Below are 24,815 nucleotides of genomic sequence, written 5' to 3' on the forward strand. Positions count from 1 at the left end.
ATGCGCTCTGACATAGACAGCGTTGTAGACTGCTTTGATTTGGAGGAAAGGAAAGGCGCCTTACCAACTCTGTGGTTTAGTGGACACCTCAATAGCACTTTAAGCTAACTCCGGCGTTCATTGATGCGCTCTGACATAGACAGCGTTGTAGACTGCTTTGATTTGGAGGAAAGGAAAGGCGCCTTACCAACTCTGTGGTTTAGTGGACACCTCAATAGCACTTTAAGCTAACTCCGGCGTTCATTGATGCGCTCTGACATAGACAGCGTTGTAGACTGCTTTGATTTGGAGGAAAGGAAAGGCGCCTTACCAACTCTGTGGTTTAGTGGACACCTCAATAGCACTTTAAGCTAACTCCGGCGTTCATTGATGCGCTCTGACATAGACAGCGTTGTAGACTGCGTTGATTTGGAGGAAAGGAAAGGCGCCTTACCAACTCTGTGGTGTAGTGGACACCTCAATAGCACTTTAAGCTAACTCCGGCGTTCATTGATGCGCTCTGACATAGACAGCGTTGTAGACTGCGTTGATTTGGAGGAAAGGAAAGGCGCCTTACAAACTCTATGGTTTAGTGGACACCTCAATAGCACTTCCGGCGTTCATTGATGCGCTCTGACATAGACAGCCTTGTAGACCGTGATTTGGAGGCAAGGAAAGGCGCCTTACCAACTCTGTGGTTTAGTAGACACCTCAATAGGACTTTAAGCTGATTCCGGCGTTCCGTGCAGCACTCAGGCTTTCGCCTTTCACTACTGTAGTCGCTAAACTTGCTCGTAATTTGCTTTCGCAACCTTCCGGACTTAACCAAGCTATGCCTCTGCCAATTTTTTTTCGCTGCGTTTGCACAGCTTGAAAATAGAGTACTGTACTCACAGAAAAGCTTGTCACTCTCAGAAGACTTGATTCCTCCATTCTCAGGTTGTCTTCCCTGAAACTCAGATTTCCACTGCGGTCCGTATACGGGCTCTCACACTTCTCTCGACAGCGGGGCTTTATATTTGCTCGCCACGAACCGAAACACCTCACGCAAATCGGATGTTTCAATTCTTCATTCCCTTTTTTTATTGACAGTTTTATGAATACTTTGTCCGGTTGAAATACTTGGTATTGCATTCGTAGCCAATATACGTTCCCTTCCCCCGTGGTGTCGATAGCAAGCTCCAAATAAAGCCGCCAAAACTTGGCACATCGAGTGTCACTGGTTGATACTGCAGTTGCGGTCGCCTGCCTTAATGACATGGCGGCCGAGCTAATGGCTGAATTATCACGACTTCCGAGCGTTTCGCCGCTTCTAGTGTTTCCCGAAAGACCTCTCAGCCACCGCGACAGATACGAACTTTCGCTGGTCACACGGCAACAACCGGCGCCAAAAAGTTCCCTTGGTTGGGACGAATGGTATACAGTATTCATGCACTCCTGATTGGTGCGAGCGAAACGCATCAAAAGTTAATTATGATGGCGGCAAGATATCTAATGCAGTTTTTGAGAGGTCGTATGCGCATTGAGCGAATTATTGTCTTTTTCTATGAATCATGCAGTGTGGACATCACTAAAATATCCTAATTTGTGATTCATTTTAATGTCATGCGGCTACAGGTTGAACTTGGCACTGCTAGCGGCTCGAGCTGTGCTCCCCAGGCTTAACCGAGAAGGCCACGTGACAAGTGTGTCGTCGAGTAACCATTATTTGTGTCACTGCGAACACTATACAACCGCGCGGTTTTCTCTTGACGAGAGGAATGGCCAGAATTCTACTCGCCAAAGCGTCTAAGCTTCGTTCCGAAATTCTGCAAAAGTGATGTCTATTAATAGCGGCAAGCTACAAATGTCGTCTTCCTACCAGGCACTCGGCTGAATTTATTATTAAATTAGCTATCATACGTAAGTCACCTTACTAGTTACCCTGACTCACCTGTTTGTCAACGTGCGTCACCACTAGAATTACAAAGAGGCAAAAACCTTCTTTATACCGCAAAAAGCCTATTTAAAAAAAATTATTTCAGGACTTCACCGAAGCATCGGTTATACGCCCCTTGTTGCGTAGGCTAATCAATGGCACTGCACAATTCCTAACTGTTTCTAAATATACTTATTGGCCTTTGTCTTGCAGCTTTTCTCGACCGGAGTGACAGTTCGGCGACGAATCAGGGCAGTCTTTTAGAAACAAATTGGCAGTGGCTTAGCTCGGCTGTAACAAGATATACGTAGCGAAACAAGGACACGGGTCTCTCCTCCGACTGCTGTCGCTGCTGCTAGCGGTCGATACATCGGACGCTAAACGTGCCCGTCTCGCGGCGGCATATTGAAGGCGTTTAGCCAGTCGTTCGGCGCGCTGTTCCTCTGTTTCCTGGACGTTTCGTTTCCTCTTCATCTCGTTCCGATGTCGATTCCTGGCCTCCTTCTGCTTAGCAGACTTGTCGCCGTCCATATTGCCGCCTGAACTGTGGTTGCGGCGCACGCCAGCTCTCCTTTTCAATCTTCCGGCATGTTATCAGGCATGCGACACTGCTGGCGAAGATCGCGGAGGCGAGCGCAACAACGAGGCAAGCGGTGTGACGTCATACCAAACGGCAGCACCGGCTCCGCGGCGAGGCGCGCGGTGTGACGTCATGCCAAATGGCGCTGTGAGCGCGCGGCGGCCGCCAGCTGCGGCGGTTGCTAGGCAACGGCTCAAGGTCGGTCTCTGTGCCTCCTCGGAGCAACACCACAGCGAAATCGCAAGTTCGTGGACAATGTAGCTTTGCGCTATAAAAACATTCACGTGTCTGGCGAAATAACTTCGCAAGCTATACGCTCCCTTTTGTCGGAAAGAGCACTATCTTTTGTGTTTGGCTCGGACGTGCAGGAAATATACACTCTCCTTTTGACAGTTTTTACGCGGTAGCTTATACAGCTCGTTGGGTCGAAAAGCCGGCGGCGTTGTAGTAGTCGGCACCGCGTGTCAGAAATAATCGGGAGTGTCGTAAAAAAAATCGTATCATGGTAATTTGTGCTTCTAGTGATTGATCATTGATTGGCGTTTAATAGGCGATGAAGGGTTAATGAAATCATTGTAAATGATTAATTAAAGAAATGAAAAATAAAGTTTGAAAAAAGGGGTGTTCAAAGGTGTCAAGATCCTCAAAATGAAAAGCGAATGATTGATGATGCAAATTAAGAAAATTTAGAGTTAGTAATTGGCCAACCCATTAATTAAAGCAATTGAAAAGAAAGAAAAATCCGTTCAAACATGTCAAACTGCACAGAATGGAAAGCCTAATCCACTCCGCTATCGCGTCCTACCCTTAAAACTGAGCTTAAGTGTCCTCTGCAATTTTAGAGCGCAGCTCTTTGGCGCCCGTTTCTACGTTTCGCGGCGTCGCCGTAGCCGTTGTCCTATGTGTGCTACTGTATAGTTGACAGAGTAACATACATGGCCGTATGTTACTCTATGCAGTGTACACCTCAATCGTGCTTTAAGCTACGTGGCGGTAAAATTTATAAGTTGGTTTTTGAGGAAAGGAAATGGCGTAGTACCTGTCTCACATATCTCGGTGGACACTTGAACCGCGCTGTAGGGAAGAGAGGAAGGTGAGAGTAGAAAAAAAGAGAAAGAGGTGCCGTAACGGATGTCTCCGAAATAATTTCGACCACCGGTGGTCTTTAACGTGCGCTGACAACGCACATGTAGCACACGGGCGCCTTTTGCGTTCCGCCTCCATCGAAACGTGGCCGCCGCGGTCGGGTTCGAACCCGGGTACTCCGGCTCAGTTGGGCTCAGTAGACGAGCGCCTTAACCACGGAGCCACCGCGGCGCGTGGCGGTAGTGACAGATGTGCGCTGCATCCGTTGGCATTGACAGTGTTGAGCCAGAAACTCGGCAGTGGACGTCTGAATCGCACTTACGGGTACGTGGGGTGATTCTGAGAGAGAGATGCGGGCAACAGGCATTGACAACGTTGTGCCAGAAACGCGGCGCTGTGAGCCATAGGCCATCGGCGTTCAGTGGCGTAGGCGTTGGCAACGTTTTGCACTCCGATCATTTTAAGGAAAGGCAGTGCGCATAACTGGGGTCGGTGGACGCATGAATCGGACTTATAGGTACGTGGGGTGATGAGAGAAAGATGTGGGCTGCAGGCATTGACAAGGTTGTGCCAGAAACGCGGCGCTGAAGCTATAGGCCGTCGGCGTTCATTGTGTTCATTGGCGTCGGCGTTGTCACTATTCCGATGATTTTAAGGAAAGGAAGGCGAGAGCGCGTGGCGAGGCACGCCCTCTGTTCGTAGTGACGTCACTTGCTGCTCGCGCATACGCAGTGTGTCTTTAATGTACATATAAAGACAAACAGGAATTTTTTACCACTTATGCGAGAGAACATCCCCTTCCACTCGCTCGTAACACCTCCCACGGCTGTGACAACCTCGCGAAATACTTGCACAACCACGTCTTTGAGAATCAGGCATTGGTGCTGCAAGTCGAGCATATATTTATTTCTCCGACCACAAAGCTTCCTTCATGACAATCGAGAACTGTTAGTGGAGTGTTTCTTAAGGAAGGAATATGTGTGAAAAATAACACGTTGTCTGTAACTGTACATACATGCCTTGCTCGAATTTTTTTCCCTCACTCTATGGAAAAGCTGAAACAGCTGATGAGCTGCGCTCAAATTTCGCATTAGGAAGTAACGTAATCATCGGCCATTTTTTTTCCTCCCTCTTCATCTGATACGCTGTGCCAAGAGGTGCCGCGGCAGACACGGCATATATAAACGCCATGACATCAAGAGCTCTGATCACAAGTTGCGAAATTCTGCTTCAAAAAGTGGCTAGTTTTAGTGGCCTATTTCGGCTTCATATGGATGCCTCCGCCATCTAGAAGCGGGAAATAAAAGCTGTTACCTTATGGTGCCCCTGTCTTTTGAAAAACCTTCTCTCTTTTTTTTTTGTTGCTTCTTTCATCCCTTAATTTATCTGTCAGGCTGTTATACCTAAGGATTTTTATTAATGCATCTGTTTCATTGATTTTGTTCCGAGGCAGTTGATTGTTTATAAAAAATGTGCACGTTTGCAACCTGAACGCAGTTTACATCACTCACCGCGAGCGGCATGGTAATCCGCAAACACCCGAATTTTTGGCCAGCTCGAAATGCCTTTTTTGATACATGGACCCTATGGGAAGTTTCGCAACTAGCAATATATCTGTGTCAGGAGAGAACGTGTGGTGAAAGGTGCGTTCCCACCGCCTCCGAAGACAAAGAAGAAAAGGTAGTTGAAGCAGACATTTCGAACACCCTTGTTCCTTCAGAGGCAACAACAGGAACACCATGGTCCGTGTACGGGTGGTGGAGGAGAGAGCACTTGGCGATGCTACCGACACAAGCTCGGAATCAGGTGAGGCATTTTATTAACAGGACAGGCGCATGCTTTGTCCTGCAAGCGCTTAGCGAGGCCATGCATATTACAGAGCCGGGAACGGACGACTCCTTGGAGACATCGGACGTATCTGAAGGTTCTGATGTGGTCGGGGATTTCCAGGCTGAGTCATCGTTTCTTGCAGAAATGTATTCGGAGGACAAAGCTCTCGTACCCGCCGTACTAGAAAGCGTCGTGGGGAAGACGACGTGGAAAGCAGTGCGGTTTTTGGGGGTGAGTTGTTACCTTTACGCGCCTGACGTCATAATAAATGATATGGCGCATTATAAGAAATTTTTTGAAGTTCAGCGTCAACTGGGAAGCCAAAGCCGATGTCTTAGGGAAGTTGTGTGAAAAATCTTACCGAGCGCAATATATATAACCCCTCGGGTGATTTGTTCAGCTTCGAGTGAAGTTGCATGGATGCTCGAGACAGTGGCTTTGACAAGCGTGTGCACTCGCGCGCTGACGGGATCACAGTGCACGTTAAACAGCCTATGAACTCCAAGTGGTCGAAATTATTCCGGAGCCTTTTGCGTTTCGCCTCCATCGAAACGCAAAAGGCGCTCGCGTGCTGTGCGATGTCAGTGCATGGTAAAGATCTCCAGGTTGTCGAAATCACCCAGGAGACCTCCACTACGGCACCTCTTTCTATCCTTCTTTCACTCCCATCTTCCTTCCTTTCCTCACGGCGCGGTTCAGGTGTCCACCGAAATATGTGAGACAGATACTGCGCCATTTCCGTCTCTCAAAAGCCAATTTACCAAAGGCGGTCGCGTTTCGATGGAGGCGAAACGCAAAAATTGGCTGTGGTTTAGGTCTGGTTAAACCTGGAGTTAGGCGATAGCTACAGCTGGCCGAGTGGAACTCGCTCAGTCGAATTGCAGTCAGACTTTCGCCGCTCCGTTTCGCTGGGAGTTCCTTCTTCATCTTCGTCCCTGGACGTGCATTCATTCTCTCCCCCCTCTCCCCCTCTCCACTGCTCCCCCACTCGATTTCGCCGGCGCGCCGTGCCGCCGGCAGCTGCTTCGCACCTCGTCACCAACCACGTGACCAGCCACGGCGCCGCCGCGGTAACCACGGTGCCGCCATGCTGAAGGCTCGAAATGCTAGCGTAATGTAGGCTCGCGGCGCACACACCGACCAAGGAGGATATATAAAACTGCCTGCGTGCTCTGACGTCACTCCGCGCATGAGCACAGCTGGCTGAGCGGTGGTGCCACGGCTCAGCGCGCAGCCACACTGACCTCGCGAAGCGGCTGGCGTAGTGTAGCTATCGCTACAAAAGGCGCCCATGGGCTAAGTGATGTCAGTGAACGTTAAAGATCCCCAGGTTGTCGAAATTATTTAAAAGACCTCCACTGCGGCACCTCTTTCTCTATTCTTTTACTGGAACCTTCCTCCTTCCCTTACTGGGCATTTCAGGTGTCCACCGAGACTTGCGACGGATACTGCGCCATTTCCTTTCGGCAAAAGCCTTTTTGTCACCTCTTTCTTCGTTTATTTTTTCACTCCCTTCCCCTAAGGCGCCGTTCGCGAGTCCATCGAGATGTGTGAGACTGTTACGGCGTCATTTTCTGAAAAACCAGTTTTAAATTTTTTTACAAGCGCATCTACGTCGAAACTCTCACCTCGCCAGTGTAGATTCTGGTTTATGGGGGTGTAAGGTCCCAAAGCAACTCAGGCATTGAGGGACGCCGTAGTGAAGGGTTCCGGGAATTTCGACCACCTGGGGTTCTTTAACGTGCACTGACCGCACAGTACACGGGCCTCTAGAATTTCTACATCGGTGTGGCGTAACGTATGCAACTAATGATGTAAGCTTGGGTCAGAAGGTGAAATAGCGCTCGCTTGCGTCGTCGGCACCCGAAGACACACAATAATTAGCGACAGCAAAACAGCCATTTGGAATTTTGCGAAAGGTATAATTTCGGAGAAAGCCAGACTCATCCTCTCAACGAACCCAATTAATCGAAAAATATCCATCACATGGACACCTGCGCACTAATCTCTCCCTGGCAACGAGGCTGCACACGTGCTCGCTCGAGATCTCTATTGCCGAGAGACCGTAGAACAGCCCGGATGCGAGGGAACGAAAGGTAGCATCATTAAATTGTACGAAATCACCGAAAACTATAAATTACATAGAAGGATATTTCCACCCCCAGATCGGTCTCTCTCAAAAAAAAATTAGGCAGTTGCTTAGCTCTGGTTAAGTCTGGATATACAAGCGAAAAGCTGCAGTTGTGCTTGGTCTAACGTCATGGCTGCCGCATTTGGCGCACAAAGCACAGGGAGCACCACGATAACGGTGGAGGCGTTCGGCCGTCCACACACTGCCTGTACGGAGGTGGTGGGTGGTGAAAACATTTATTAATCATAGAGAGAGGTGTTGGGGGCCGTGACCTGAAGGGTCACGCCCTTACAACCACTAGGTGGGATGCTTAGTCAGGCACACCATTGGCGTTTGCCGCAGCCCGGGCGCGCTGCGTTAAGGCCCTTTGGGCCTCGATGGTGCAGCAACCGGACAGGGTCGCATCCCAGTCCTCTCGGGTGGGGTTCGGGATAGGGGGTAGGGATGGGTTCTCCTGGCGGGCCCACACCATGTGGTAGGTGTCAGACACCTCCCCACAGTGTGAGCACCGCCCGTCGAATTTAGGATCGAAATGCTTTAGAACTGCCGGGCACAACATCGTGTTGGTGAGCAGGCGCAGGAGTACCCGCTCGTTGACCTTCCCCAGCCCTTTGCATGGGGTGGGAAGAGTTTGGTGCGTGGATTTGTAATAATCGCATATTTCCTTAAAAGTGTAAATCGGATTGAAATGGAAGTCCTGGTCGGCGTCGGGTCCCGTGGGAAATGCCCGGAGAGAGAGTGCGCGGGCGGCGGCGTCGGCTGCCTCATTTCCGTGGACGCCTTGGTGACCTGGAGCCCAAACGATAGATCGGTGCGCGGGATCCGAGTCTCGGCTACAATTTTGGTAAATACGATAAGCTAGGGGAGTAACCCACCCTTGCGTGACGTTTCGACAAGCCCCTCGTGAGTCGGTGATTATGTATTTGGAGGAGGTGTCAGAGGCTGCCAAAGCGAAGGCAACCTCTTCTGCGTGAATTGCTGACTGGGCCTTGAAAGTAAGGGCGTCTACTGTTTTACCCTCGTGGACGACCGCGGCCGTGTACCATCCCCTGGAGTCCGGGCCGGACGCGTCCACGTAGAAGACTCCTGGTTTGCTCCGGAAATGGCGGTCCAAGGCTTCCGCCCGCGCCAGGCGCCTGCCATTATGATCCTCTTTGGACATATTGGTGGGGAGAGGCCGCACGTGGAGGGCGCGTCTCCAGTGTACGGGAAGGCGGCATCTCTCCTCTGTGAATTGAGTGTGCTGGATGTGTAGTCGGGCTAAAAGGCGGCGACCCGACCCTGTCTTTGTGAGACGAGTGTATTGGTTGTTGAGGTGGGCCTCCCGAAGCTCCCTAAAAGTGTTCACCATCCCCAGTGCCATAAGGCGGCTGGTAGAGGTAGAAACTGGGAGGTCCAGCGCTCGTTTCATGATTTTGCGGAGGATGACCTCGAGGGAATCCTCCTGTTTCCGCAGGTGGAGGTAGGGAGTCGAATGCAAGATTCGACTGGTCACGAATGCGTTCGCCAGCCGCAAGGCGTCTTTGCATCGTAACCCACCGCGCTTGTTGGAAACCCGGCGGACCATGCGGCCCACCTGGTCCCCCACCTGCCGGAGCTTGGCGAGTGTTGTGTCGCAGCGTCGCTGGTTGTGTATGAAGAGTCCAAGGACTCTGATTTCCTTGGATTCGCGAATGGGACCGCTTTGCAACGAGAGATTGATTTGGGTCGAGCATGTGCGCGAGGTACGTAAATGCACGAATTCCGATTTCTGCGGGGAGCATTGCAGACCACAGTCTCGAGCATAGCGGTCCACTATGCTGGCGGCCGTTTGCAGGCTGGTCTCCATATCCCCCAGGCGTCCTTGCGTAGCCCAGATGGTGATGTCGTCGGCGTATAGCGCGTGCTGGACCCCTTCGACCGCACCAAGCAGGGCGGGTAGGCGCATCATGGCAATGTTGAATAGCAGAGGGGACAGCACTGCGCCTTGTGGAGTCCCCCTCGTGCCGAGCAGGAAAGGTCCGTGCTCTTCGTCCTGTATTCGGATGTAGAACAGTCTGTCCGTGAGAAATTGTTTAACGTAATTGAAGGTATTGGTGCCGCAGTGAGTTTGACTCAAATGTGTGAGTATGACCTCGTGAGTTACGTTATCGAACGCTCCTTTCAGGTCGAGCGCAAGGACAATTTTATCGTTTTGGGGATGTGTAATGGGGTTCAAGATTTCGCGGTCGAGTTGGAGCAGGACATCCTGTGCGGATCTATGTGGGCGAAATCCGAACATGGTGTCCGCGAAGGTGTTGTGTTGTTCGAGGTACTCGGACAGCCGATCCCGCACCATCGTCTCCATCAATTTTCCCACACACGAGGTGAGAGAGATGGGGCGGAGGTTGTCCGTGTCGATCGGTTTGCCGGCCTTCGGGATGAAGGTGACAAGAGCCGTCTTCCAGTCAATGGGGAGCGGGGTTTCCCCCGTCCATATCGCATTGATGTATTCTAGAAGGCACTGGTACGCTGAATCAGGAAGGTTCTCCAAAAGTTTGACGGTGACCTTGTCCCGGCCCGGCGTGGTGCCCCTCTTCATTTTGGCCAGACCCGCCCGCAGATCGTGAAGCTGGAAAGGCTTGTCCAACTCCGAGTTTTCCCTGCCGGCGTAGGAGTAGGCCGATCTGCGGACGTCCTGCGTTGTGCACAGGTAGCGATCCCGGAGCGCCTGTGCCAACTGCGTTGTATTTCCTTGGAATGCATGCATGGCTTTGTGTAGTTGCTTCTGCGTTTCTGTGCGGGTATGTGTTGGGTTGATGAGGGCTCGGAAGAGCCGCCGCATGTTGCGGCTCGACATCTGCCTCGCGGCCGTGTTGCAGCGATCTACCCAGTTGGAGTCAGCGAGTTGGGCCGCGTACTCTGCTGCCTGCCGGGTAAGGTCGGCAATGCGCGCTTTGAGCTTCTTGTGTTTCTGGCGCTTCCATGCGGCGCGTGAGGCCGCGGCGCGCTTCCCAGTGGTGGAGGAGGTGGTTGTCCGCGTCCGTGACCACCTCTGTAAGCTGTATCTGCTTCTCGTGGGAGCGAAGGTGCGATATGACTGACCGGGACCAGTTTGCGTATCCTTGCTCTGTGATAGTCGTGTTGGTGTCGGATGGGAAATTTTTGCGAAAGGTGGTCCAATTGGGGATGCGTGCTAGTGTGGTAGGGCGCTTTAGGGGGCGTGTATAAACAGTGGTGTTGATGATGCAGTGGTCGCTGCCGAGGGTATCCTCGGTGTTGATCCAGTCTGCGTGTCTTATGTTACGAGTGAAGGTGAGGTCCGGGCATGTGTCTCGGGTCACCGAGTTGCCTACGCGGGTAGGAAATGCCGGGTCGGTGTGGAGGGTGAGGCCCAGTGTGGACGCCAGCTCCGCCAGCATGCGTCCGCGCACTTCCTCCTTACGATAGCCCCATAGCTGACTAGGGGCGTTGAAGTCGCCCACAATCAGACGGGGTCGCGACCCGCCTCTTTAAGTGCACGGCGAAAGAGGTCCGCGAAGGTCACTCGCTTCACTTTCGGGGAGCAGTATACATTAAGTACGTGCAGGGGAGGATCCGATCGGCGAAGGGGAAGGATCCTTACCATAGCGTACGAGTACGGTACGTTGAGATCGAGGTCGATTTCGGTGGCTGTGTACGACTTGTGTACGAGGAGACACGACGAGGGGTCTCGCTGGAACGTCACGTAGTCAGTCAATTTTGCCGCCGCTCCTGGCTCCACCACGGCGGGTAAAGCCCCGAAAGTTTCTAGGTAGAGGCGCAGGTTCGCGCGTTTCTGCCGAGACTTGAAGCCTCTACAATTCCACTGCGTTACGGTTACCAATGTGTGTGTTTTCGGAGGAGGGGAACGCTTGTTAGGCCGTGCCGCCATCATTAGGATTAGAGGTGAGAGACGGGGGCTGACTGGACTCTGGCCTAGAGCCAGCACTGGGTGGGGGTGTGGCGTTGGAGTCCTGCGATACCGCGTCTCTGGGATTGCAGATAATTTTCTTGTGCGTATTGAAGGCTCGGATCCCCTCGAACCGGCGACTGGTCCGGGTGGTTTTTGATTTCATGCAGCGGCTTATGGCTGCGGAGACCGATGCCGAGCATTTGGACTCCATGCAGTTCATAGCCGTTTCCACCATTTTCTCAAGCTGGGAAGTGAGACGCGCCTCCATCGCGGCCATTGCCGACGCGAACGCGGGCGGCAGTTCGGGCTCACTCTCCATGGCGTCGGAACTCGGGATACCCGTCGCGGCAGCTAACTTTTCTTCTAAATTTTGAATTTTGGCGAGCAGTTGCCCGATCTGTGCTCTAAGCTTCCCATTTTGCCGGCGGCTTTCGACATCTACGCCGTAAGCCGAGGAGGGGGAAGTGGACGAGGGGGAGGGAGGGGAGGAAGCGACCCCTGCCCAGCTGCTCACCTGTGTGTGTTTGTTGCTGCGCCGGGGCCCGGGCTCTGGCAGCGCCACTTGGTTTGAGGGTGGGAAAGTTCTTGGCGTAGTCTCCGCTAGAGGGCGGTGGCGGTGCCTGCTTTTTCTTCTTGTTTTTCTTCTTTCTCTTCTTCTCTCCCGTTGACTTCAGTCCGGGAGATGAGGAAGCCGCGTTGACATTTTCCTCGAGCGAGCCGGTGGCGTTATTGCCACGTACCGCGCCGCCATTGGCTCCGCCAGTGGTGGGATCTTGTTTCCAGACTCTGGCTTTTCGAATCCTCCATGTCGAGAGCACGGTGGTCGAGAGGGCTTGACACCGGCAAGATGATGGTTGGTTGGTTTATGGGGTTTAACGTCCCAAAGCGACTAAGGCTATGAGAGACGCCGCAGTGGAGGGCTCCGGAAATTTCGACCACCTGGGGTTCTTTAACGTGCACTGACATCGCACAGTAAACGGGCCTCGAATTTCTCCTCCAAAGAAATTCAACCGCCGCGGCCGGGATCGAACCCGCGTCTTTTGGGACAGCAGCCGAGCACCATAGCCACTGAGCCACCGCGGCGGCGCCCGGCAAGATGAAGTCGGCGGAATTTTGCCGTGCAATCTTTCGAGCCCGTGGGGTGGGCTAGTCCACAGATTGCACATGTTGGGTTGCACTCATGTGGCGCAGGGCCATCCTGCGTCACAGTAACATATTGGCCGCAAAGGCCACACTTAGATGAATTTGGAGTGGGGCAAGTGTCCTTGCGGTGTCCCACAGTACGACACTTTACACAGGCGGGCACGGTTCGCTTGTATTCTCGGACGGGGGTAAGTTCCCCGTTGTAGTGGACGTACCGCGGGACCACCTTACCCACAAAGGTGATCACCGCGATGGACGATTTTCCAAGGCGGCGAATGCTGGCAATCTGCCCGCCTCGCCAGGCAATTTGGGCGGTGAGCGTTGCGCTGGTTTCCTCGTCGGCGATGCCTCCGATGACGCCGCGGCATACGTCTCCGGTTTGTTTCAAATGCCCGTGTACGGGCAGGGTGCCTTTGCTCGTGGTCAAACTGACATCGCCGATCAGGCGATCGGCGAGGTGCGGATTCCGTACGCCTACAACGAGCAGATTCTGCTCCCAGGCGGGGACGATGTTGAGAATGTTTTCGGCAGCAGAGACGCCGAGGTGCTAGTTCAGAGCTTTGCCCAACTCACCACGTCGGAAGGTGTTCCGTAGGTCGGCGGTGACTGTGCGCTTGAGGATGACAACGTAGTCTTCAGGGTGCATCTGTGGCATAGGACGCGGCTTCCACTGACACGACTGGGCTTGTTTTCTAAGTGATGAGGCAGGCCCGTGCGTGAGGCCTTGCTGCGTAGCTTGGGAGGCCATCGATGTGGCAGCCTGCTTTTTGGAGCCGGCTTTGCCCCGCCGGTTGACGAGTTGGAAGAGCTCCTCGTGCTCGAAACGAGTAGGTTCCGCAAGAGCTTCAGGTTGGGTAGCTGGAACAGTCGTCCAGGCCATTTCGGAAGGGTCGTAGCCCCTGAGAGGGGCTTGAGAAGCCATCTTGAGAATTACCGAGGGTGTCACCGCCGCGGGAGCGACGCAGCCGTTAGGCGTAGCGTCCACTCCTTGCGGCAAAGTGGAAATCTCCCCTCACAATGCGAAAATTGGGCCCACCTGGTGAAATTTGGTGGCTCCAGAGTCCTGGTGATGTTAGGAATCCACTCGTTCAAATTTCAAAAGAGGCCGAATTGATGCGCCGCAAGAATTAGCGACACTCGACGGAGCCGATATGGCATGCGTCCCTTCGCGTTCTCTGAACGGAGGCGGAGGAGGAGACGCGCGCGTAGTGAATACGGTGCTGTCTTAGAAGGTTGCTTTAGAGACATGTGCTGTGGTGTCCACTCCTTTTTGGTGTACACCAAGGTATGAGAGACAGAAATTTCCTTTCCTTAAAACCAATTTTCATTTCACTTTCCTTAACGCCCTTACGGCGCGGCTCGGGTATACACCGAAATATGAGGCACAAGCTTCGTTTCCTTTCCTTAAAACCAATTTTCTTTTCATTTTCCTTCCCCTACGGCGCGGTTCGGATGTTCACTCCCTTACGGCGCGGTTCGGGTGTCCACCGAGATATCTGGAACACTGTATTTCATTTATTTTTTATTTGTGATATTTTTCTTTCATTTGTTTTTTGTTTTCGTTTCTGTGCTTATTTTTGTTGTCTTTTTTTATTCCGGGGTCGGCGGCCACCTGCGCTGTGCCAATACCTCCTAGAAAGACTTCTTTCTAGGAGGTATTGGCTTTTCGCGTCTTCACTCGGTTTCGCGCATGCGCAGAATATGGCTTTTGCAGCATACCCGGCATACGCGAAGCTCGGCTCCGGCCTTCGTAGTGAAGCTTTTCGCTTCAATAACAAGGAGCGCATTTGGAGGGGGTTACAAGCTCAAAATTACATCTGTCCCGTCTGGCTCTACCTGGCACAGATCGGGAATGAGAACTATTTTAAATTTGGAAACTGCGGTAAAAGGAGCACTCTTGATCACATAATTTCGGAATGCGTCGATTCCTTGTGCGCCGGCTTAAAAAACAGTAGAGAAGCCGGGGAAGTTTCGCTGCGGAGAAAGGTCCCTGCCATCCAGCAGCGAGCCACCCGCCTGGCGGCTGAGGCCGGGAAGAAACAACGCAACTTCACTAGTCCTTAGTGTGCGGAGCATCCCCTCACCGCGTCCCAGGCCTGCTTTGCTGGGACCGAGGTTTTGGAGGCTCCTTCTCGTTGGGCCAATAAAAGTTTCATTCTTTCATTAATTCCACATCGGTGTGAAGTGAACCAGCTCTGAAGACAATTTCGAAGCAAGAGGCACAAATTTCATAGAAACCGTAAGTCAGCGTGAGCAAGGTGGACGGCGCAGCGCTTTACGGCCTTCTTCTACCCCCCCCCCCCCCCCCCCCCCCCCCCTCTTTCGAATTTTAAAAAGTGTGCTCAGATTCGTGGAGGAGGAGGAAAACTTTTATTTCTATTTACAGTGAGAGGTCGATGGGGCGAGCCGGAAGGGCCCGCCCCTTACAAACACCAGGAGGGATCCCTGTAGCTTCCGCAGCGGCCCGGGCTCTAGCTACCAATGCCTGTTGGGCATGGAGTTCGGAGCAGCCGCGCAGGGCAGCTTCCCAGTCCTCTCGAGTGGGGTGGAGGTGGGGTGGGTAGGCAGGATTGGAAGGGCATGCCCACACCATGTGGTAGGTGTCCGAAAACTCCTCCTCACAGTGTGGGCACGCGCCCGAGAAAGAAGAATTGAAGTGCTTAAGTACTGCCGGGCACAGTACAGTATTGGTATAGAGGCGGAGAAGCCAGCGCTCCTCCACCCTGGTGAGGCCTTTACAGGGAGGGGGATAGAGACCATGAAAGTTTTGATAAAGAGAGGTGATCTCTTTAAAGGTGATGGCCGGATTGAAATTGAATTGCGGATCAGGCTGCGGATGAAGCGATGCCCGGTGAGTAAGCGCGGAGGCGGCAGCGTCGGCTGCTTCGTTCCCCTCAAGACCCGCATGAGCCGGAGCCCACACGATGGTACGATGGGACGGAAACCCTGTGTATTCGCATGCGTGGAGAATTTTGAAAGCACGGTCTGGAATATACCCGCGCTCAGTATTGCGACAGGCACCCCTGGAGTCCGTGATAATGACAACGGGACTCTGGATCTGCGGTGGCCAGTGCAATGGCGATCTCTTCCGCAAATGTAATGCTTGGGGCACGGAAAGTAAGGCCCTGAACTGTAGTGTTTTGGTGGATGACGGCCGCCGTGTACCAACCCCCATGGTGTGGGCCGGCCGCATCCACATAGAAGAAACCTGGCTTATGGCCATATTGTTGAGAGATAGCCTCCGCCCGCGTGAGACGGCGACCATCATGGGTGTCTGCAGTCATGTTCTTCGGAAGGGGTCGCACCTGGAGTGCAAAGTGCCAGGCTTCAGGGATGCGGACCCGTTCTTCTGTCTGTGTTGCGTAGGATATGTGTAAGCGGGTCAGAAGGCGGCTCCCCGCAGGTGTTTTGCTCAGGCGCAAGTATTGATTGTTAAGATGAGCTTCTCGTAACTCCCCAAAGGTGGCGATGGGCGATGGGTGGGTGGCTTAGACCACCGAGGTCGATATTTTCACTGAGTGGCAGTAGAATTACTTGCGCAGTAAAAAGCGTACAGCTGGCCAAATCTTTAGCTGGCGTGTGTAACGGCCGCGTTTTCCGTGCTCCTGCAGCTGATGATGGAGCCTACTTGCGAAAATGCCAAATCTAAGCACAGACTCACTAAGCCCGTGCTTAGTATTGAGCTTTCCGCAAGTTTGTTTCGTCGCAAAGTGCACGTGCGCAGAAAAAGCGGCCGTCGCGCACACTGGCTAAACATTTGGCCGCCTGGTTTGTACTCATCATCAAGGTGATTAGCGAACTCCTCTTAGTTTTGTAGCGAAAGCTACATTGGCCAAGAACTAGCGATTTCGCGGTGGCGGTGCTCCGAGGAGGTACAGAGACCGACATTGAGCCGTTGCTATAGCAGCCGCCGCAGCTGGCAGACGCCGCGTGCTCGCCACGCCATCTTGCATGACGTCACACCGCGCGCCTCGCCGCGGAGCCGCCGTTGGTATGACGTCACGCCGCTTGTCTCGCCAGTGACCCGTAAGGGTCAAGAACACTTTAAATTTATCGACAATAAAGTTTTTTCCATCCATCCATCGTCATTGCGCTCACCTCCGCTCACTTAGCCAGCTGTGTCGTATGCCTGATGTAGGGCCCGGAATTTTAGGCATTTGCCTAAACATGCCTATAAATGCCTAAACGGGGGTTTTTGCACTTGCCTGCCTTTTTTGTCAGTTTTTAGGAAATACTACCTACATAACTGCACTTTTTGCCTATAAATGCCTAAATCCAGCACTTCGGTCCTCGGTGCCGTTTTTCAATTTTAAGACATCTGTCTATGTACGGTGAAAGGCGCACGCCGATGCACGCACAAAAGGCGCGGGTCTCGCCGAACATTTTTCTGGAATTGTAACTTGAACGTAGTGTAACGAAGTGTTTATCTCGAAGTGCAGCAAGAGGCGAGTTTGGAAAGAGACCTGTCAAACATTCGTGCAAACTTCTCAACATTGACGGAAAGGATGACAAAGTTGGAAAAGGCTGGACTCTCAATAGATGAATCGTTGAAGGTAGTGGCAGAAGTACCAGCAGCACTTCGGGGACTGGAAGGAAAGGGCGTTTCTGCTTCTACGGAGATGCAACAATTGGTAGAAATAAATAGATGCCTAGAAACAATTTCCCAAATTGCCTTGCGCTGTGTTGTTCTTCCTTCGTCCCGTGTCTAGCGCTGTTTTACTTACATACCAAATCAGAGGCGGAGACGATACGGCCACATCACCTGAAGGCCTAAGCCTTTATCAACTCTCATGTTTTAGGTCCGTGCCACTGAGTTCATGTGATGTCAAAAAAAGCCTCTTAAAGTACAAAGCTATACTTAGCGAAAACCGAAGGTGCTTCAAGTCCGAAAACCTGAGAATGCGCTTCATTGCTTCAGTTGAGGACTGCGTACGCTCCGTGCTTGACTTACAAATCTTGTACATATGAATAAAGAGTATTATTCAAAGCGCCTATTTTCGCTTTATAGCGCCTATTTCAATATTTTTTAAAGACTAGATGCCTGCCTATTTCGGGGTTCTTTAGTGCCTAAATTTCCGGGCCCTACAACATGTCGGAGGATTGACCAAGCTATGCCTTAGCTTTCGCTACGCATATCCTGGCACAGCCGAGCTAAGCCACTGCCAATTTTTTTTTTAGCCTTATTATCCTCACGTTGTTTGTGTTCTCCCTACTCGTACAGATTGTTTGGACAGCGGTCTGGTCGCTGTTGGTACGAAAGCTCCTTGGCGGACGCTCGCTCAAGCCAACCCTGGTGCACGCTGTGACGTTCCTCGCCTGCTTCGTGGCAGGCACGGCGGGATCGCTGTTCGGCGTCATTGTGAGCGTCGCCCGCCCCAGCCGAGCCGCTGACATCGTTGACAACTGGACGATTGCGAAGCTGGAGCAAGTGGTATTGGCCACCGCTCGTTCCGCCTCCGAGAAAGCCTCGCTGGCTGCCGCCCTGGTGGAACGTGATGCCGCGGAAAAAGCTGCAAGAAACCGCGCTCGCATCCTCGCAATAGACAGTCGTTGATCACCGACTGGTATTGAAACAAGTGCCTTCCCGTTCTTCTGCAAGAGGAAAGCTTGAACATGTTGAGAAATAAAAGAAAATGGAGCGTTTTCTCGATCTGAGCGTGACCTTCTTTCTCCAGGATCACGATTGTGATTCGGGCGCATTTCTTGACGGCACACGGAAATATAGCATTTTTTTACAGCGTAATATGGTTTAGTTTACGAAGGTTTAACGCCCAAAAGTGACTCGAGCTATGAGGGACGCTCTTAGTGAAGGCCTACGGAACTCTCTACCACCTAGGGGCCTTTATCTGGCACTGACGTACTACATGTACACGGGTTTCTGGAAATGCGCCTGCATCGAAATTCGACCGCCACGACCGGGATCTTTAGGCTCGGCAGCCAAGCGCCGTACCCACAGAGCGACCGCGGCGGCTTTCAAAGAAATATGTAGCAGCTTTGTAAACTGCAATTAGTAGAATCAATTTAGGGAGGAAGAGAATAAACTTTATTTACAGAGTCTTTGAAGAGCGAGGCTCTCTTCTGACGCAGGCGGGCTACTGACGCTTGGAGGCCTTGATCTCTTTGATCTCAGTTACCTGGTCAGCTCTCTTTGTGAGCAACTTTTGTTGCCACAGGTCCGAGTTGCGCAGTGCGGTCTCCCACTGTCTTCTGTGGTTATTCCGCTTAAAGGGTTCTTACTGCAGGCCCACATGATGTGGTTAAGGTTAGCATACTCTCCGCAGCTTTTGCTTTCTGCAGAGTATGTATCTGGATGAATTTAGGGAACACAACGGCAGCCGTGTAACCACACGGTTCCCTGTGAAATGACATGCGATCACGCACGAACAGAATGAACGTCCGCAGTACGTCCCACACAGTACGTCCGTTGGCTGCTAGGGGGCCAACGGGAGCGGATGCCTGCAATGTCGGCTCCGGCAAACGGTACGTGCTTCTCCTACCCAATCTCTCCTACGGCCACTAATCTGCTCGAAAACCGACATAACTGCCTAAGGAGGACAGGAAAGCCGCCCATTACGGGCAAAATCCGACCTATTCTGAGAGAAGAACAATTATCGGACCGAGACGCCAAGCCGCACAGCTAGGCCGCACTAGGATTCCTCCCCTCCGCCGACTCCGTCGGCGACGGCAGCCGTTGTCATGGGGGTAACGGTTGAAGGCCGCACCATCACCGCGGAAGAGCAAAACTCAAGCGACTGGACACCGGTGCTGTATCATAGAGTTTCTTACTATTACCTAGAGGGAAAGCTGGCGCCCCTTCTATGGGAGTTTGCATGGAGACCCCACGTGACCACCTCAGCCACCATGGGCGCTCAAAGCATCATGGGGCGGTGAGCTACTTGTTGCGGAACTGCAACTTTTGGCCAAAAAATAATAGAAAAATAAAGCTGTTTGATAACTACAAGCGTCCTAACATTCAATATCTTGTCTAATTATTGCAGCAAACGAGCAGAAAAGCATTTAAGTGCAAAGTTTGCCTAAAACAAGACATGACTAGCTTTCCTATTGGCCAAGTGATGAACACTAAAAAAACTAATATTTCGTAATTAACAGGCGCACTTTTAAAAGTAAATATGTTTTAAAAAAAAAATGTTGTTGTTCAGATACTTTAAGAGGTTTTTTAATGGCATTTCGGAAGAGTAAAACCTTTTATTGGCGTCGTGTGTCGTCGCGTCTTCACTACTATGGCTTTTGCACACTGCGTTCGCGCGAAAGTCGTCTGCGCACACACTAACTACGTTTTCGGAATGAAACGCCTTAGTACTGCCACTCTGTGTTCCCGAAAAACTACGACTGTGTCGCAACAAGTAGCTCACCGCCCCATGATGCTTTGAGCGTCCATGTTGGCTGAAGTGCAGCGCCGCCAGCTTTCCCTCTAGGTAGTAGTAAGAAACTCTATGTGCTGTATAAAGCCTACGCCTCCCGACCAGCCAGTTCGCCGAAACCTTACCGCTCCGACAACGCTTCCTCAGACGCAGCTCACCCGAACGCCAACAACGCGTCGCGCCACGCAGCAGCCGTAACCGGCAGCGGCAAGACGCCGGCCCGTCTACCACCTGCGACTAAGGAGGCTCGCCTCGCAGTACAGCGGAGCAAGCAGCTGCCACCACTCCCACCGAACGCTATTCGAGTAGTCGTTCGCCCGCGAGGTGAACTACGACTCCTAGATGTCCCAGCACCCCGGCTCTTGAAGACAGTGCAGACCCAGCTCGATATCATTCCACCGGACGACTTCTGCCTGCGCGTCCACCCGACCAATAATACTTTCACCATGGCAACCACACATTTCCCAACAGTCGAGACTCTCAAGACGCTGACCTCTCTCACCATCGGAGGCAAAACATATCCCTGCGCGGCATACGTAGCACCACCACCGGGGGCTACCAGAGGAGTCATCACGAACGCGTATGACGACGAGACGCCGACGCAACTGTACCACGACCTCGTGAAAAGAAATCCTGAATACACCATTCTAGCAGCGCGACGCATGGGCAAGACACACTCCATCCTGATCACCTTCGACGAAACCACAGTCCCTCACTCCATCAAATACATGGGAGCCATCCACCGCTGCACCCTATACCGTGGCAGTCCGGATGCCTGTACAAACTGCAGACAGCCGGGTCACCGCCACGACGTATGCCCGAGTCCCAAGACAAATATCTGCCCCCGTTGTGGAACACAACACTCCCAAGAAGACACACTTTGCACGCCCAAGTGCATTCTGTGCGAGGGCCCAGACCTGACAGGCACGGGATCCTGCAAGGGACGCAACATCCACCAGCCACGGAAACAGCCAAACCACCGACAAACGCAGCAGCACGACTTGGTCCTATCCAGAGAAAATTTTCCCCATTTGTCATCCGGACTCCCACAGCCCAACCAAAACAAACCAGCTTGGTCAGTGCCGTTGAAACAAGTCTGGGACACCTCCGCTTCTTCACACAGGCACACGACATCCTTGCCTGCACAACCCAGTCTACAACAAGCCCTGGCAAAATCTCAGGAGGAGGCAGCAGCGGCTAAAGCAGAAGCTACAGCAGCCCGAGCAGAAGCCGCCGCCTTGCGTCAACACATCGCCAAGCTGGAAGCCCAGATAAGTGCTCTTGCCGCTGGTTCTACCCTTCCACCTGCTCCCGCTCCTACCACATCCCAAACTCCTCCTCCCAACCCGCCTACCGCCGATACCTCGTCCTCCCACTCCGAGCTTAATTCCTCTCCTGATTTGCTAGCAATGGAGGCTGACACTAATCCCTTTACTAATTCACCTCCGTGCACAACGCCCTCTCCCTCCACACCCATGTCACTAAACAACATACCAACCCTGCTTGAATCATTTGCAGCTCGCTTTGAGGCAAAACTGCAGGACGCTTTAACTCGCATCAACGAATACACACCCATCAAAGACGCAGTAATCCGCATAACACAAGACAACGCTATTCTTAACCACCGATTCGATGTGCTAACTCAAGGATTCTCTGAACGCTGTAACGATCTTGAGTCCCGACTCCCAAAGCGTGACCCCACACCAAACAGACGCAAGAAGCCCAAAGCACCGGAGGAACAGGCCAACCCTATCCCTACCATAGTTCAGGGCTCCCAACCCCCCGTTACAGCTCCCTCATCTATAGATTGTCATGATGGCAGTTCCACTCCGTAATCTTACACTCTGGCAGTGGAACTGCCGGGGATTTGGTCACAAGCGTCACGTAATCCACCAACTGCTGTCCTGCACTACAGGACCCGACATCCTTGCCCTGCAGGAACCCTCAAACCCACTCACCCTACCCGGCTATGCTCCTGTTCTGCCCATATCCCCCACACCCCCTCGGGTAGCATTTCTGGTTCGTCGTTCACTCACCACCATCTCCCATTCCATAGTGATTGAAGACATTGATCACCTTCTTATTGAGCTTGTGCCGCAACACACTCGAGCGAACAGTGTCTTCATCCTAAATGTATACAGCCACCCTAAGTGCCTTCAAGGTAATTTCGAGCGCCTCTTTACCCTCGCGAAGCGCATAGCCAACAAGTGCCCCTTACTCGTCGTGGGAGACTTTAACGCCCCACATACAGCCTGGGGTTACCCACACGACACACCGAAAGGACGTCGGGTATGGTTAGCCGCACAACAAGCCGGTCTCTCCCTTCTCACAGACCCCACCTCTCCTACACGCACGGGAAACAGTGTCTGTAAAGACACTACGCCAGACCTTACGTTCGCACATCGCCTCCCTCACGCCACATGGTGCAACACACAAGAGAATCTTGGTAGCGACCATTTCATCATCGAGATTCTCTTACACATTCAACTACATCGCAGGCCTCCCAGAGGCTCCACTCTTACAAAGTGGGACTCTTTCCGCTCATGTAGAACAGCACGCACTTTCGTTCCCATCACGGACATCACCGCATGGACCGAGCAGCTAAAAAGCGATGTCCGATCCGTAACTTGTACTCTACCCGAAGACTGCCCAAGCGACACAATTGACTCCCGCCTCCTACATTTATGGGAGGCTAAAACAGGCCTAGAGCGCCGCTGGCAAAGGCAGCGATGGAATCGGACACTTAAGCGTCGCCTCGCCCGCCTTAACAAAGAGATAGAAACACACGCAGCGAATCTTTCACGTCAGAACTGGGAATCTATCTGCAACAAGCTTGATGGCAATATGAGTGTGCCTCAGACCTGGAACCTTTTTCGGCACTTAATAGACTCCACTCACTCTAAGACTGCCCAGAGACACGCCCTCACCAAACTCATACATACTTCAGATCTACCTCCACCAGACCTCCTCCAAGACCTTCGGAATCAATACTTACCCACATACCCTCCTGCACACCACCCTGATTATGCAGGCCCCCCTAACAACCAGCTTGACCAACCCATTAGAGAAGCAGAGGTCCAGGCTGAACTCCAGACGCTTAACACGTCCTCAGCCCCCGGCCCAGACGGGGTAGGCCAGCCCAGCGAACCGCAGGGCTGGCCTACGCGAGCGAAACACGACTCGCCTCACCCAGGCTTACATCATAAGCCGCACAACATATGCCCTTCCATACTTACCCCTCAAACAGAAGGAGAGAGACCGGGTTAATGCGCTCCTACGTAGTTGCACGAGAACGGCTCTACGTCTTCCCCCCAGCACATCCAACGACCGACTTCTCAAACTCGGTGTACACAACACCTTTGAGGAGCTGAAAGAAGCTACCTTTATGGCACAACTATCCCGTCTATCCAGCTCAGAGGTTGGTCGTACTTTGTTGTCCCAGTTGAGCCTGACCACAATTACAGAGCCTACCGAGGGGGTCCCCCTTTCTGCTACCCTCCGCTCTAACCTCAAAGTAACCCCCATCCCCAAGAACATGCACCCTGAGCGAGACAGGGAACGCAGAGTAGCAAGGGCTCGGGTCCTTCACAAACAGTATAGCGAGGACCATGAGGTGGTCTACGTGGACGCAGCGGAATATACGACAGGCTCCCGTATGGCCCTGGCGGTAGCCGACAATAATGCAAAGCTTCTAACCTCCAGCTCAATCATTACCAATTCGACCACAGAGGCAGAAGAGGCAGCCATCGCGCTTGCTCTCATTTCTACATCTGCCACAAAAATTATCTCCGATTCCAAATCTGCAATTTTAAATTATGCGAAGGGCTACATATCCACCACCGCTGCTCGTTTACTACGTTTCTGGCAGCCCCGGCGCCTCATCACCCTCATCTGGACGCCAGCACATGCTGGCCTCCCTGGCAACGAGGAGGCTCATTCCCTAGCCCGAGGTCTCACATTCCGGGCAGGAGTCGAGCCCCCTCTACGAGCCTCGGAACGCCTGCTCTCCTTCCGTGATATTCTCTCGTACTACCGAGACAAACGAAGGGAATACGCACCCCCAGCTCCATCCCTCACCATACCGCAGGCTGCACATTGGCGACAACTACAAACCCGAACTGCTCCATACCCAATACTGCTGCATGCCCGATACCCAGACCAATTCCCGTCATCATGCAAACTTTGCGGCAAACCAGGAGACTTCTTACACACCCTCCTCACATGCCCCACCTTCCCTCATCCCCCATCACCAACCGCGGCGGAGTCTTACTGGGAGTCTCTTCTGACCAGCTCGTCCGCTCAAGACCAGCGCCGGATCATCTCCAGCGCTCACAGAAGGATTGCGCTCCAGGGGCTATCCTTCGCGTTGTAAGGGTGCCTCCTCCTCACATTGAGGAGGCATCCAAGTGCCATGTAGGGGGCTTCGCCCCCACGATTTACATCATTGGCAATAAAAGTTTACACCACCATTACCACCACGCACGAACATGCGCAGCTTGGGTTGGTAAATTGGTTGGTAAATTGGTTTTTGAGGAAGGAAATGGCGCAGTATCTGTCTCCGATATCTCGGCGGACACCTGAGCCGCGCCGTAAGGGAAGCGAGGAAGGTGGGAGTGAAAGAAGAAAGAGAGAAAGAGGTGCCGTAGTGGAGGTCTCTGGAATAATTTCGACCACCTGGGGAACTTTAACGTGCACTGACATCGCACAGCACACGGGCGCCTCTTGCGTTTCGCCTCCATCGAAACGCGGCCGCCACGGTTGGGTTCGAACGCGGGTACTCCGGCTTGGTAGACGAGCGGCTTACCACTGAGCCACCGCGGCGGGTGATTGGGTTCCAGCGCCGCAATAAATTTATGTGTGCCTCCCCACATGGC

The 24,815-nt window shown here is 52.7% G+C and overlaps 3 protein-coding genes across 5 annotated transcripts; all 3 read left to right on the forward strand.

Annotated features, from left to right (window-relative positions):
• The first annotated feature begins 3,647 nt into the window (after nucleotides 1-3,647).
• LOC149359729 (uncharacterized) lies at nucleotides 3,648-18,183 on the forward strand. Of its 3 annotated transcripts, none has more exons than XM_089569124.1 (4): nucleotides 3,648-3,887; nucleotides 5,284-5,369; nucleotides 5,443-5,624; nucleotides 17,781-18,183. In XM_089569124.1, exons 2-4 carry the CDS (start codon nucleotides 5,303-5,305, stop codon nucleotides 18,111-18,113), a joined length of 582 nt encoding a protein of 193 aa, XP_089425250.1. In that variant the 5' UTR covers nucleotides 3,648-3,887; nucleotides 5,284-5,302; the 3' UTR covers nucleotides 18,114-18,183. The 3 variants fall into 3 exon arrangements, with proteins under 3 accessions (XP_089425250.1, XP_089425248.1, XP_089425249.1); XM_089569122.1 differs by lacking the exon at nucleotides 3,648-3,887 and adding an exon at nucleotides 4,385-5,206; XM_089569123.1 differs by lacking the exon at nucleotides 3,648-3,887 and having other exon boundaries at nucleotides 4,385-5,369.
• Nucleotides 18,184-19,020: 837 nt separating this feature from the next.
• LOC149359730 (uncharacterized) lies at nucleotides 19,021-21,737 on the forward strand (the record flags this gene model as incomplete). Its single annotated transcript, XM_089567736.1, has 2 exons — nucleotides 19,021-19,039; nucleotides 19,996-21,737. Coding segments are annotated over exons 1-2 (1,761 nt in total), but the record flags the coding sequence as incomplete, so codon positions are not given.
• Nucleotides 21,738-21,746: 9 nt separating this feature from the next.
• On the forward strand, nucleotides 21,747-24,395 carry LOC149359731 (uncharacterized). Its single transcript, XM_089571859.1, has one exon. It carries the CDS (start codon nucleotides 21,754-21,756, stop codon nucleotides 23,206-23,208), a length of 1,455 nt encoding a protein of 484 aa, XP_089427985.1. The 5' UTR covers nucleotides 21,747-21,753; the 3' UTR covers nucleotides 23,209-24,395.
• Nucleotides 24,396-24,815: the final 420 nt, after the last annotated feature.

This window comes from Amblyomma mixtum, chromosome 2 (assembly GCF_055824585.1).
Source record: "Amblyomma mixtum isolate Tamu chromosome 2, ASM5582458v1, whole genome shotgun sequence".
Taxonomy (NCBI): Eukaryota; Metazoa; Arthropoda; class Arachnida; order Ixodida; family Ixodidae; genus Amblyomma; species Amblyomma mixtum.